This window comes from Trichechus manatus, unplaced genomic scaffold (assembly GCF_000243295.1).
Source record: "Trichechus manatus latirostris isolate Lorelei unplaced genomic scaffold, TriManLat1.0 scaffold00004, whole genome shotgun sequence".
Classification (NCBI taxonomy): domain Eukaryota; kingdom Metazoa; phylum Chordata; class Mammalia; order Sirenia; family Trichechidae; genus Trichechus; species Trichechus manatus.
Window position 1 is genome coordinate 8,081,357 of NW_004443940.1, and position 13,831 is coordinate 8,095,187.

A 13,831-nucleotide genomic window follows, 5' to 3' on the forward strand; every position below is an offset into this window, starting at 1 on the left:
CGCACCGTATTCAGGGCGAGTGTTAGACTGTGGTAGCGGCAACCGGGTAGACACTGTTGAAACTCTCGGGTTGGAGCGATTGCGGCGGCGATGGCGCACGAAGGCTCGGTGAGCTTCAGCAAGACTGGGGGTGCGCTAGAGTCAGGGTTGGCCTTTAAGGTCGTGTCGGGAACCGCGGGCCAGCTCCGCGCCGCCCGGCGCCCCTTCTTCCGCAGGTCAACCGCGCGGACCCGAAGCCATCCGGCTTACAAACGTACGCTTCCTCTCTCCGGCCGGTCCCCGGCCCCCAAGCACGAAATTCGCGGATCCCCTCAGCTCTACGCTGCTCTATCCTCTCCCACCGATCCTCTTGTCCCAGAGTTATCCAAGGTGGGACAAGTGTCTATTAGCTTCGCTTCTGGCGTTCAAGACAACCAAGGAAGTCACGTTGGGCAGAAAACCTGCACCTGCACCAAGCCCACCCACACACTTGCTCATACCAAGGCCCTGAGGGACAGGGTAAAAAGGGTGGTGTAGAGCCCGAGAACAAGAAGTGAATTTGGAAACAGCTAATGCATGCAATACGTCTCTTAGAGGTACCCATTTAAATGGGTAAACCAGAATAGGTCAGGAATTTGGGGCTGAAGGGTTGCTAGATATTTCGCGTATTTCGAGACTGTCAGGAAGAAGAAAACTGTGAGGCTGTACTTGAAAGTTATTGTTTAAAACCAAGAAACTATTAAAAGCCAGGATTTGAAGAGCCGTTGTGCAAAACTTCTCTGGCCTCTCAGGTCAGGCCAGGTCTAAGCACAGATGCCAGATGAGAGGCTGGGAGGAGAGATGTAAGGAACCTACTCTCCTCTTGCAGCCAGCCCTGCTCTGGCAAGTCTGGCCTGGGCTTCAGGCCACTTCCTGGGCTTGCCACTAAGGCTATTCTCATGGGGGCTGTTCTCACAAGCCGAGAGAGGGCCGCTTGTGCCTGGGAAATAAGGTTTGAGGGATTTTGAGTTCAGTGTGAGATTTAGGAAACTCCAAATTTGGGGGAGAATGAATTATGAGGCAATAAGGTGGAACGGGGTGGGGAGGTAAAGGTTTTGATAACATCATACTTGGAGATAAATTTTTGAAGGAATCAGGTTCAGGGGGACTGTTACGGGGAAGTGAGGCACCCAAGAGATTGCTAGTAAATCCCTATGTCCCTAGAATAAATGAGATTTGGGGCATGTCTTTTCCTTTTTAAGTGGGGTTCTTTTGGTTATAACAGAATAAAACTCATTGTAACAAAAAATGGTTGATGTCTAGTCTATTCCAACTCATAGTGACCTCGTGTGTTTCAGAGAACTGGGTCCCATAGGGTTTTCAATGGCCTTGATCCTTCTTCCAGACACCTTTGGGTAGATTCGAACTATCAGTGGTTTTGTACCACCCAAACCTCAAAAACCAAACGCGATGCCATCAAGTCGGTTCCAACTCACAGCAACCCTACAGGACAGGGTAGAACTGCCCCACAGGGTTTTCAAGGCTGGTAGATTCGAACTGCCGAACTTTTGGTTAGCAGCCATAGCGCTTAACCGCTGAGCCAGCAGGGTCTTAGGAAATAGAAAAAAGCATAGATATACCTACTGTTACTGTTTTGGTGTTTTCCCTTTTTCAGCACATATTTACACATTTGAGATCAAATTCTATATGTAATTTGTATCCTGTTACTTTCATTTAACAGTACATCATAAGTATTTTCCAGTACCATTACAAAGTCTTCCTAAAGATCATCTTTAATTACTGCACATATGTTTTCAATATTCTGTTGTTATAAACAACACTACAGGGAATATGTTGGAGAATATATTTTTATCTTCAGAATATGCCTTTTGGGCATATTTTTAGAGCTGAAATTACTGGATTGATGGAGTCAAAATATTTTTAATGCTCTTGATACATGAACGGCTTTCCAAAAATACTGTTCCATTTAACATTCCCACCAGCAGGGTGTCAGACTGCTTAATTTTTGCCACTGCTGAGTATTCTTATTTTTAAAATAACTTTTATGAACTAAAAATTAGAACCTCAAATTTGTGTTTTGAAATTTTTGAAAGTTGGACATCTAGTCATACATAATTTCTCTTTTGTGAAACGTTATGACCTTTATGTGTGTGCTCTTACTGCTTTTCTTACTTTCTGTGAGTTTTAATGTATTTGGAATATTTATCTATTTTCATATTTGTTGCAAATATTTTTTCTTTGGAAGTCAGGATAAAGTCAGGCTCTGCAATCAGGCCAACTTGCATATGAATTCTGAACTCCACTACTTTCTAGTTATGCGATCCTGGGAAAATTACTGAAAAATGGGGATGAAAATAGTACATAGTCTAAAAAATATGGTAATTGAGTCTGTGTATGTGGCTGGCATATTTAAGTGCCAGTAAACCGTAACTACTAATGTTGGCTTGTAATTAGGAACTTTTTTTCAAAGTACAGGAAAATTTGACCTATATGTATATACCTGTTTACCTATTTCTTTATGATTTCTCCCATTACTTTTATGTGTAAATAGTTCTTACAAAAGGTATATAATAATTTAACCTGATTTTCCTACTCTTTATGGTTTTGTTTATTTTTTTCTGTGTGTTTATCCTTATTTATCAGAAATGTATTGAGATGTATAAATAGCTACCAGTAATTCCAGCACCATTTATTGACTTGTCCTTCCCAAGGAGCTCTTTCAACTCCACTGGATCTAGTGCATGTAGCAAGGGCTATAGAGTTAGACCACCACCTGTCCTTCAGTTTGTCATACTGCAGTGGCTTGTGTGTCACTACGATGGTGGAAGCTATGCCACTGGTATTTCAAATACCACAGGGCCACCTATGGTAGAGAAATTTCAGCAGAGCTACCAGACTAAGACAGGCTAGGAAGAAAGGCCTGGTGATCTACTTCCAAAAATCAGCCAATGGAAACTTCACAGATCGCAAAAGAACAGTGTTTGATATAGTGCTGGAAGATGCAAACATACCAGTAATCATGAAGATGGCACAGGGCGGGCAACGTTTTGTTGTGTGTTAAGCAAGGGCTCCATGAGTAGAAGACCACTAGGGGGCAGGCAACTAACAACAGCAGCAACATGGAGTTAGAGCTATATATAGCTTGGGTTTACTAAGTGTATGATCCCCAGCTAGTGATGGTTAACCTCTGTCAAGTTGCACTTTCTTTGTCTGCAAAATGGGCCTAGTGGGCTGTTAGGAAAATTAATTTAGCTAGGTCAAACACCTAAAAAGCATCTATCACGTAGTAGGTTCATAGTAAGTTGTCTCTCTTTTCCTTCCTGCTAGGCATCTTGTGAAAGCACCCTCCTAGCCTATAGCTGCTCTTCCATCCCACTCCTCAGTTTCAGTCTCTGACTGCTTGGTTCGGTTCCTACAGCGGCAGGAGAGGCAGGCCCGAGACCGCGGGGTGACCAGATCCAAGGCAGAAAAGGCCCGGCCGCCCACAGTTCCCGTGCCGCAGGTGGACATCGTGCCTGGGCGGCTCAATGAGGCCGAATGGATGGCGCTGGCTGCTATTGAGGAGGGCGAGGACGTGGTGGGGGACATCATAGCCGACCTGCTGGCCCGAGTCGTGGACTCCGCCTTCAGAGTATACCTGACCCAGCAGGTGGGCTTGGAACAGGGTCCCCTGGACCTACCACACCCTATATCCGACTCCTCCCTGTCGGGCTGAGATCCTTTCTCGCCTCTGCAGTGTATTCCATTCACCATCAGTCAGGCCCGCGAGGCCATGCTACAGATCACCGAGTGGCGCTTCCTGGCCCGGGACGAGGGAGAGTCTGCGGTGGCCGATGACCCCACGTGGGGCGAGGACGAGGAGCCCTTGGCGTGCACTACGGACGCCTGGGCTCAGGGCTCGGTGCCTGTGCTGCATGCGCCCGCTTCTGTGGGGCCCGAGGAGACCTTCCAAGAAGTAAGTCCGGCCCCTGTCCCCAGACACCCCCCCCCCATTTCGACCCCCTCAAAAGCACCTCAGGGCCTCCCTGCCCTTGGCTCCTCTGTCCCGTTTCCGACATCTCACTGGCCCTCATCCCCGTGCATTTCCCCAGCACCGAGGGAGCGTGGACCGCAGCCCTTTAAAAAGATCTTGGATAGATAGAGGCTCCCAGGAACGGATGGAATCTTGGGGGCCGTCTCCGGAGCTAGGAGCCAGCCCGGGCCCCCCACCCACCCCGGAGTTGTTTCAAGAGGCAGGGCCCGGGGAGCCTTTAGAGGAACTGGAAGACCAGGAGAGAGACTCCCTCTCCTCGGCCCAGTCCTTCAACGCGAGCTTCCATCCATCGATGGAGATGGCGCCCTCCAGCAGTCCCGAGCATTCTGAGGAACAGTTCCTGGAGGCCAGCTCCCAGCAATCGGCGGAGACGGGGCAGCCCCTCAGTTCCCAGCTCTCGCTCGGGGACCTCTATTATTGCGCGCCCCAGCCAGACGGGGCGGGGGACTGGGCGGAGCTCAAGAAGGAGGGGGTTTCCCGCATCGCCTCGGGCGCTTTGCTGCCCTGCCCCTCTGCAGACGCCCCCACCCAGCTCAGCCCCTCAGCGTCACTCAGGCCGCAGCAGCCGAGGCCCGCGGAAGCGCGGCTGAACGCACTTCACCGCAGAGCCGGCGGCCTGGTGGGAATCGCGCGCCTGGACCCCGCGCGGCTACCGCGCCACTGGGTGCGCCCCCTGGCGGAGGTCCTGGTCCCAGACTCCGTGGCGCGCCCCCTAGAAGCTTACCGCGGGCGCCCGCGGAGCCAGAAGACCAAGGCCCGCGCCGCACCCCAAGCCCCAGACCCCGGCGATCGCGTCTCCTCGGCAGCTTTCGTCCCTCTCCGGCCTGGCGTTGCTCTCCATGCCTCGGGCCCAGGTCTCGGCCTCCAATTCCCCACTTTAGGTTTACCGTCGCCAGCATTCGGGTCAAAGCTGCCCTTCCCCAGCCCAGGTCTCCGCTTCCTCACCACACACCCAGCGCTCCGCACCGTGGCCCGAAGCCCCAGCCCCAAGCTGTGGCCCAGTGCCAAGTGGCCCAGCGGCTGGGAAGGGGAGGCCGAGCTGCTGGGTGAGCTGTGGGCCGGCCGCACTCGTGTGCCTCCACAGGGCTTGGACCTTGCGGACCAAGAGGGCCAGGATTCTCGCAGGCGGCCTCATCCCACACCTCGGGTCCTCGAGGCCACCTCCCAGGTGATGTGGAAGTCCGTGCTTCTGCCAGATGCCATGAAATTGGCTCCTGGTGTAAGCCTCTGGAACCCGAGCACCCAGGTGCTGCTCAGCTCTTCGGAACCCCAGCAAGAGGACGAGGAAGGCTGTATTTCTCTTCCCGTGGAGCAGCACCCCATCCAGACAGATGCCCCAAAGCCCCAGGTGACCGTGGCACAGCTAGTGAAGAACTCAACCCCGAAAGTGTGGTCACTCCCTTCCAAGGACCTGCCCCATTCTGGGACCTGAGCTTCTGGCGCTGGGAACCCACCTTCCCTCTGTCAGCCTGCCGAAAATAAACACCTGGGTTGTCTTAGGAGTTGGCCTGATGTCTCTGTTTTTTTCCAAGGGTGTCCACTCTTTCACCGAACCCCCAAGAAGTCAGTGTCCTGTACCCCTAATAGAAGATAGAACACTGCCTCCTGGGAACAGCCCCCATCACCACCCTTAGGAGACCCTGATTTAGGACCAGGGCTGCTCCCCAGCAGAGGCATTCTGGAGAATCCACCTACCATCTCAAGGAGCAGATGTAAGGGCTGCAAGTAGAAGTCTGGGGACAAAGGAGGGAATGGGGTTGGGAGAACTTTTAGAGTCTCCTTTCAGTAGGGGAGGGAAGGGATAGCGCTGCTTAAGCACACAGTGATTCAAGACATGAGGAATGGGATTTCTTGCTTCTCAAAAATCCAGGGCCAGGATGTCCCTGAGAACTTTGCCAATTCACCTTCAAGCTTTACTTTTGGAGACAAATTTGGACCCGTGTAGGGTCCCTGGGTGTCACAAATGCTTTGCACTCAACTGTTAACCTAAAGGTTGGTGATTTGAAACCACCCTGTGGTACCAGGGAAGAAAAGACCTGGTACTCTACTTCCATTAAGAGTACAGTCAAGAAAACCCTATGGAGCAAGTCTTCTCTGTAACATATGAGGTTTCCATAAGTCATAATTCACAGGAAGGCAACTAACAACAGCAATAATGTTATCGATTGAATTGTGTCCCCCCCAGAATATGTGCTGTAAATCCTGACTTCTATGCCTGTGTGTAACAATGGTGTGGCTGAGGCGTCTGACCTCATCTAACTTCACAAGGGGAAAGGAGAATCCAGTCAACAGCCCAAGGCTAATTCCTATGAGGTGGAGGTCAGACATGCCTTCTGTCTCCATCTTTACCAATTCTGACACCAACCATCCCTCCCGAGGCACTTTCTACTTCTCTGCTAAGTTCAATAATTCACTGAAATGGCCACTCAGAACTCACAGGCAATACTCAGGATTTTGGGGTTTGTTAGGGAAGTAACAGGTTACAATTCAGATTCAGGAACACTCAGGATACAATTCTTCCATCAGGACAGTCTCTTCTCAGCCGTGCCTGCAGGCCTGCCTCTCTTTGGCCCTTGGCCTCTGCCATGCTAGGGTAAATGTTACAAAGTTCTTTTAGTTTTGCTGGTAAGTGTCCCAAGGCACTCCTGCCAGCAAGCCTTGGCCCAGTGACGCTCAGCTCTAGTTCCCTTGGCTGGCAAATCTAGCTCCACCAAGTGCCCGGAGGCATCCTACTCTGCCAGCAAGCCTCTTTAGTGGGCCACAATTACCCTTATTTGCCTAGTCCTGCCCAATCATTTGGGTGAGAGTTACAAGACCATGGTGAGAAAGGCCACACAAATGAGATCCATCACACCACACTGTGGTTATAATTCCATTTGGGAATGAATTGTCTTTGTTATGTTAATGAGACAGGAATAGTATAGGGTGTGTCTTGAGTCAATCTCTTTTGAGATATAAAAGAGATTAAACAAGTAAGTGAGGTGGCAGAGATGGGATGAGATAGATGACAAGACACAAGGAGATCTCCAAGGAACCAGGAAGCAGAAGCTGAAGAGACAAGAACCTTCCTTCCCGCAGAGTCAACAGAAAGAGAAAGCCTTCCCCTAGAGTCGGTGCTCTGAATTCAGACTTCTAGCCTCCTAAACTGGAAGAAAATTAATTTCTGTTTGTTAAAGCCATCCACTTGTGGTATTTCCATTATAGCAGCACTAGGTAACTATAACAAATATTAACAGGGTATGGGGAAACACTTTTTTTTTTTTTTGAAACATTCACTCGGCTGTGACTATGGTGAGGCAATAGCAAAATTTAAGGAGGCACTCTTGCTCAGGTTTGGGAAACATGCTTGAACATATCTGAGTGTGAGTGCCTCTTTAAATTTTGTGCCTTTGTCATCTCACTTGCCTCGTTCTTAGTTCCACCCAGCTTTGACTACCCTCCTTCCCTGTGCCTCCTCTATTTTTGAAGCAAGTCTACAGTGCTTTTTTGGCCAACTTGCAGCCTCTGCTATGTTGCTGTGGGCTGCACTCAGCACCCTGTTCTGGGGCCTTATCTCTGTCTTCCTCATTCTGATCCTCCTGCTTGGACTGTGTGTGCGGATCTGGCAGAGGTCTCATCCCTGGGACCTCCAGCACTGCTCCACAGACCTGACTGGGAAGACAGCAGTGGTGACTGGGGCCAACAGTGGTAAGTGCTTTTCCTACCCTGTTACCTCACCAAGGGCCTCAGCCCTTAACAGTTCCAACAGGGAGTGTAAAGAGGGGAACCAACCCTCTCTGTCAGGGAGCCTTGTCCCTCCCTTTCCTCCATTGCCCTCTAATCACCCCTAGACTAGTCTACTCTGTAGCTGCCTTCTCACAGGTATTGGGAAGGTCGTGTCCCAAGAGCTGGCTCGTCGTGGGGCTCGCGTGATCCTCGCCTGCAGAAACCGAGAGCATGGACAGCAAGCCCTAGCTGAGATCCAGGCAGCCTCACGCAGCAACCACCTGCTGCTTGGCCAGGTGGACCTCAGCTCTCTGACCTCCATCCGGAGCTTTGCCCAGTGGCTCCTGCATGAACAGCCTGAGATACACCTGCTGGTAAACAACGCTGCAATCTCCGGTATGTGCCTTGGCTTACTTCCCCAAACACGTTTCAGGAGCCTCCTTTTTAGCTCAGGGGCCCCAAAACAGGCATCGCCAAAGCCTAAACCTGTGTAGCCTGCTGAAATGCTCTAATTTATACACGCCCCTAAAAAGGCTGCTTTGAGTTATAGCCTCAAACATCATCACTCCTGTCTTTCCATGTCCATGCCCCTATGGCATTTCTGTTGAACTCCAGTATATCCATCTGTGTGAGGGAATTTTAAAATTTGAAGTACCTGAGAAAAACTGAAATGGCTGGCCTGAGGTTTGGATACGACTTCTTTGTTACTAGCTCCATTTTCACCCTAGCAACAGCCATCTTCTGTGCAGACCTAATCATGAAACTAAGGAATGTCTGGTAAGGATGACATAACTACACTGTGACCCTCCCCATCACATACCCTTGTGATTACCACACTGTAATCAATCTAAGAAAGACTGGATATCCTTTTTAAGCCAATTGCCTTATGAGCTTCCATTACAGGAAGCCCTGCCTTGTGAATTTCTACCACAGGAAGTCCTGCCTTATAATAACCTACTACCAAACAGATGCAAGGAAGACTGAAGAAGAATTGATGCCGTTGAATTATGGTGTTGGCGAAGAATATTGAATACACCATGGGCTGCCAGAAGAACAAACAAGTCTATCTTGGAAGAAGTACACCCAGCATTCATCTCACATACTTTGGACGTGTTATCCGGAGGGACCAGTCCCTGGAGAAGGACATCATGCTTGGTAAAGTACAGGGTCATCAAAAAAGAGGAAGACGCTCAACGAGATGGATTGACATAGTGGTTGCAACAACGGGTTCAAACATAGGAACAGTTGTGAGGGTGGCGCAGTGTTTTATTCTGTTGTACACAGGGTCGCTGAGTCAGAACCAACTCGACTGCACCTAACAATAACAACAACAACAGCTACCAATCAAGTAGTGTCTTTCGATGATCCAAGGCTGCAATTACCAATCAATAATGTCTTTTGACCCTACTACATGGCATAAACAGAATACAGACCATAAGTAACAATGCACAAACACTAGAAGAGAAACTAGGTAACTGGGAGCTCCTAAAAATCAAACACTTATGCTCATCAAAAGACTTCACCAAAAGAGTCAAAAGACAACCTACAGACTGGGAAAAAAATTTTGGCTATGACAAATCCGATCAGTGTCCAATCTCTAAAATCTACAAGATGCTGCAAAACCTCAACAACAAAAAGACAAATAACCCAGTTAAAAAATGGGCAAAAGGATATGAACAGGCACTTCGCCAAAGAAGACATTCAGGCAGCTAACAGACACGTGAGGAAATGCTCGCGATCATTAGCATTAATCCAAAAAACACAAAATAATAAATGCTGTAGAGGTTGTGGAGAGACTGGAACACTTATACACTGTTGGTGGGAATGTAAAATGGTACAACCATTTTGGAAATCGATTTGGTGCTTCCTTAAAAAGCTAGAAATAGAAGTACCATATGATCCAGCAATCCCACTCCTAGGAATATATCCTAGAGAAATAAGAGCCATCACACAAATAGATACATGCATACCCATGTTCATTGCAGTACTGTTCACAATAGCAAAAAGATGGAAACAACCTAGGTGCCCATCAACGGATGAATGGATAAACAAATTATGGTGTATTCACACAATGGAATACTATGCAATGATAAAGAACAATGATGAATCCATGAAACATAACATGGAGGAATCTGGAAGGCGTTATGCTAAGTGAATTTAGTCAGTTGCAAAAGGATAAATATTGTATAGGACCACTATTATAAGAACTCAAGAAAAGATTTAAACACAGAAGAAAACATTCTTTGATGGTTATGAGCGTGGGGAGGGAGGGAAGGAGTATTCACTAGCTGGATAGCAGACAAGAATTATCTTAGGTGAAGGGAAGGACAACACACACTACAGGGGAGGTCAGCACAACAAGACTAAACCAAAGCTAAGAAGTTTCCTGAATACAATCAAACACTTCAAGGGACAGAGTAGCAGGGGTGGGGGTCTGGGGACCATGTTTTCAGGGGACATCTAGGTCGATTGGCATAACAAAGTTTATTAAGAAAATGTTCTACATCCTACTTTGATGAGTGGCATCTGGAGTCGTAAAAGCTAGTGAGCAGCCATCTAAGATACATCAATCGGTCCCAACCCACCTGGAGCAAAGAAGAATGAAGAACACCAAACACACAAGGAAAGTATTAGCCCAAGATACAGAAAGGGCCGCATAAACCAGAGACTTCATCAGCCTGAGACAGAAGAACTAGATGGTGCCCAGCTACCACCAATGACTGCCCTGACAGGGAACAAAACAGAGAGTTCCTGACAGAGCAGGAGAAAAGTGGGATGCAGAACTCAAATTCTAGTAAAAAGACCAGACTTAATGGTTTGATTGAGATTGGAGGGACCCTGGAAGATGTGGCCCCTGGGCTCTCTGTTAGGCCAAAACTAAAACCATTCCTGAGATCAACTCTTCAGACAAAGATTAGACTGGACAATGAGACATAAAATGATACTTGTGAAGAGTGTGCTTCTTAGCTCAAGTAGATACATGAGACTAAATGGGCAGCTCCTGTCCAGAGGAGAGATGAGAAGGCAGAGAGGGTCAGGAGCTGGTTGACTGGACACGGGAAATCCAGAATGGAAAGGAAGAGTGTGCTGTCACAGTATAGGGAGAGCAAGCAGGGTCACAATACAATGTATGTATTAATTTTTGCTTGAGAGACTAATTTGAAGTATAAACTTTCACTTAAAGCACAACAATAATTTAAAAAAAATGTCTTTTGATGATTTAAGTTTGTAAATATCAATAAAGTAATGTACTTCATGTTCTTTATTCACCCCTTATAAAATGTCACTGTAGCGTAGCCATTTCGAAGTACGGGATTTTACCGCGTGGAATTCAGTCTCTTCCTCGCTCGAGCTGTCTATGACACATCCCAGACCTTGTCCCCCTCAGGGTAGTTCCTCCATTACCCACCACCTGTCTTCTTATCTTCTCCCAGGAATCCCCCAGAAGACACTTACTCCAGAAGGCCTGGATGTCACCTTTGCCACCAACTATGTTGGGCCCTTTCTGCTCACAAATCTCCTTCGAGGTAAGGAAGGATGGGTGCCTGCCTTCTGTGCTGCCTTCTGTTCCCTATACCCCTATTCTCTCCCATGGCTGCCTTCGTCCCATTGGTATCCAGCTGCTTACTGAGTGGTGACCCAGCACATTTTTCTTACAGCAGGAGAACCTATCTGGCACAAGTCAAAGTTGTTAGGCTAGTTAGTGGAATCAGTGCATTGCTAAAGGGACAAGGTAGGAAAATTCATTACTAACTGTGTGGCAAGGATCAGCATGAATCCAGTTCCCACCTGGAAATGGATCCAAGCTTTACCTTTCCACATCTCTCTATTCTCATTACCAGCCACTTCCATGGCACTTCCTCTCTCTGACCCTAACCACGCACAGTGAGGTCAGACTTCATCCCCTGCCACCCTGATTCAGGTCAAAACATTCCTGGCCACCCGGGGTTAGGTCATCAGACATCAGCCTTGGCTCAGGAGTTTGCACAACTCCCTGTACTTCAGACCAGTTGGTCCCTCTCTCTCTCTCTTTCTAGCCCGCTGGGGCTAGGTCAACCCTTGGGTTAGAAAGATTCTGTCATTCAGATCAACTGCCATGTAGGCAAATGCCAGCCCCTGCTGGTTCTCAGTGCCCCTTGTGGCTTCCTTAATTCTCTACAATGGCTCACAAAACTCACAGAGACAATTACCTATACTTACCAAAACCCGTTGTCAAGTTGATTCTGACTCATAGCGACCCAATAGGACAGAGTAGAACTGCCCCATAGGGTTTCCAAGGAGCTGCTAGTGGATTCAAACTGCTGACCTTTTGGTTAGCAGCTGATCTCTTAACCACTACGCTATCAGGGCTCCAACGTATACTTACCAAAAAAGAAAAAAACCAAACCTGTTGCCGTTGAGTCAATTAGACTCATAGTGACCCTATATTGACCGTATAGGACATAGTAAAACTGTCCCATAGGGTTTCCAAGGAGCGACTGGTTGATTTGAACTGCCAACCTTTTCGTTAGCAGCCGAACGCTTAACCATTGCACCACCATGGCTCCACACCTATACTTACAGTTACCCATTTATTATAACCAGAAAGGATACAAGTGAAGAGACGCATCAGGCAAAGTCTAGGAGGGATCCCAGCAGAAGGCTTCCACGGCCCCAAAGGGACATGCCACCCTTTCCTTTGTGTGGATGTTCTCCCCAAGCCAGGAAGACCCATGTAACTTCTGCATTTGGGCCTCTTATAAAAATGCGTATGAATGATGGGGCCTCAATGCATAGTCATGACTGCTGCCTCATTGCATATGCATCATTGATAGAATAAATGAATATGCATGATCGATTCCATCTTGTCCCCCTCCTGTCCTGAGGTTTGCTGCCAGGGCAGGGCCTGTGTAGCCCCTACTCATTTGCACATATTTAAGTGTTGTCTGGCTATTTTAGAAAAACAAAGACACCTTGATTGTTCAAGAAATTCCAAGGTTTATTTTCAGGAATCAGAAACAAAAGGCCAAATCACAATCAGTCAGCCCAGAATGCAGCCAGTACAATGTAAGATCCCACTTAAGAGCTATGGCTTCTAATCAAAAGTTCGAATCCACCAGCTGATCCTTGGAAACCCTATGGGGCACTTCTACTCCTTTTTCCTGTAGGGTTGCTATGAGTCAGAATCAACTTGACAGCAATGGGTTTGGTTTTGGGGGAGCCCTGGTGGTGCAGTGGTTAAAAGCTTGACTCCTAACCGAATCCACCAGCCGCTCCTTTGAAGCCTTATGGGGCAGTACTACTCTGTCCTACTGTTATGGCGGAGGGCACGTAGGCCCTTCGGACTCAGTGGCTTTTTGTCTTTCTCTTGTAAGAATACATAGAGGAGACAATTTTTTGGTTCAGCTCTAACAGGTTTATTTTACTTGTGACAAGTAAAAGGAGTCAGTCGGGGGCTGACTCGCAAGAAGAAGCAAGGCTAGGGCTTATATGGGTTCGGTGGGGACAATACAGCAATGAATATTCAGTGGGTTTCTTTGAAGGGGTGGTTACTTCTTGGAATGGTAGTGCATACTAATTAGGTTGCGCGTGCATCTAGAATCCAAGATGGAACCTGCTGATATTCAAGACGGAGTTCCCTTGGCAGCTCTCCGCATCACTTATTATGGATAAAGGATATGGCGCAGGCACACTGATCTGCTGTATTACCTCGCCCCCTTCCGTGGGCCAAAACAGCCGTCACACTTCGTTCTTCTGCACATGCGGAGCCTGTAAGAAGGGGAAAGGGACTAGAAAAACAGCAAGTAGGAAGTAGTAATCACGGTTGTTCTAACCTTATTTTATGTTGACAGGATGTGGTTCCTGTTTACCCAGCTTCTAGGTGATACTCTTCTCCCCCCCACCCCATTTTTTTAATTGTACTTCAGGTGAAGGCTTACAGAACAAATAGTTTCTCATGAAACAGTAGTACACATATTGTTTTATGACATTAGTTAACAATCCCACAACATGCCAACCCTCTCCCTTCTTGACCTTTTTTTTTTTTTTTGGGTGAAAATATACATAGCCAAAGATAAACCATTTCAAAAATTTCTACATGCACAGTTCAGTGACATCGACTACGCTCTTCCAATT

General features: G+C 47.8%; 2 protein-coding genes across 2 annotated transcripts in view; both read left to right on the plus strand.

Annotated features, from left to right (window-relative positions):
* The first annotated feature begins 90 nt into the window (after positions 1-90).
* CUNH2orf81 (chromosome unknown C2orf81 homolog) lies at positions 91-5,444 on the plus strand. Its single transcript, XM_004369364.1, has 4 exons — positions 91-108; positions 3,398-3,628; positions 3,716-3,934; positions 4,071-5,444. The coding sequence occupies exons 1-4, from the start codon at positions 91-93 to the stop codon at positions 5,442-5,444; spliced, it is 1,842 nt and encodes a 613-aa protein (XP_004369421.1).
* A 2,077-nt stretch (positions 5,445-7,521) lies between these two features.
* The window catches only part of LOC101347630 (retinol dehydrogenase 12), a 45,276-nt gene continuing 38,966 nt past the window's right edge, over positions 7,522-13,831 (plus strand). Inside the window, exons 1-3 of the mRNA XM_004369177.1 lie at positions 7,522-7,699; positions 7,874-8,113; positions 11,152-11,244. Of these exons, the coding sequence (XP_004369234.1) occupies positions 7,522-7,699; positions 7,874-8,113; positions 11,152-11,244 (511 nt within the window). The remainder of the gene's footprint in view (positions 7,700-7,873; positions 8,114-11,151; positions 11,245-13,831) is intronic.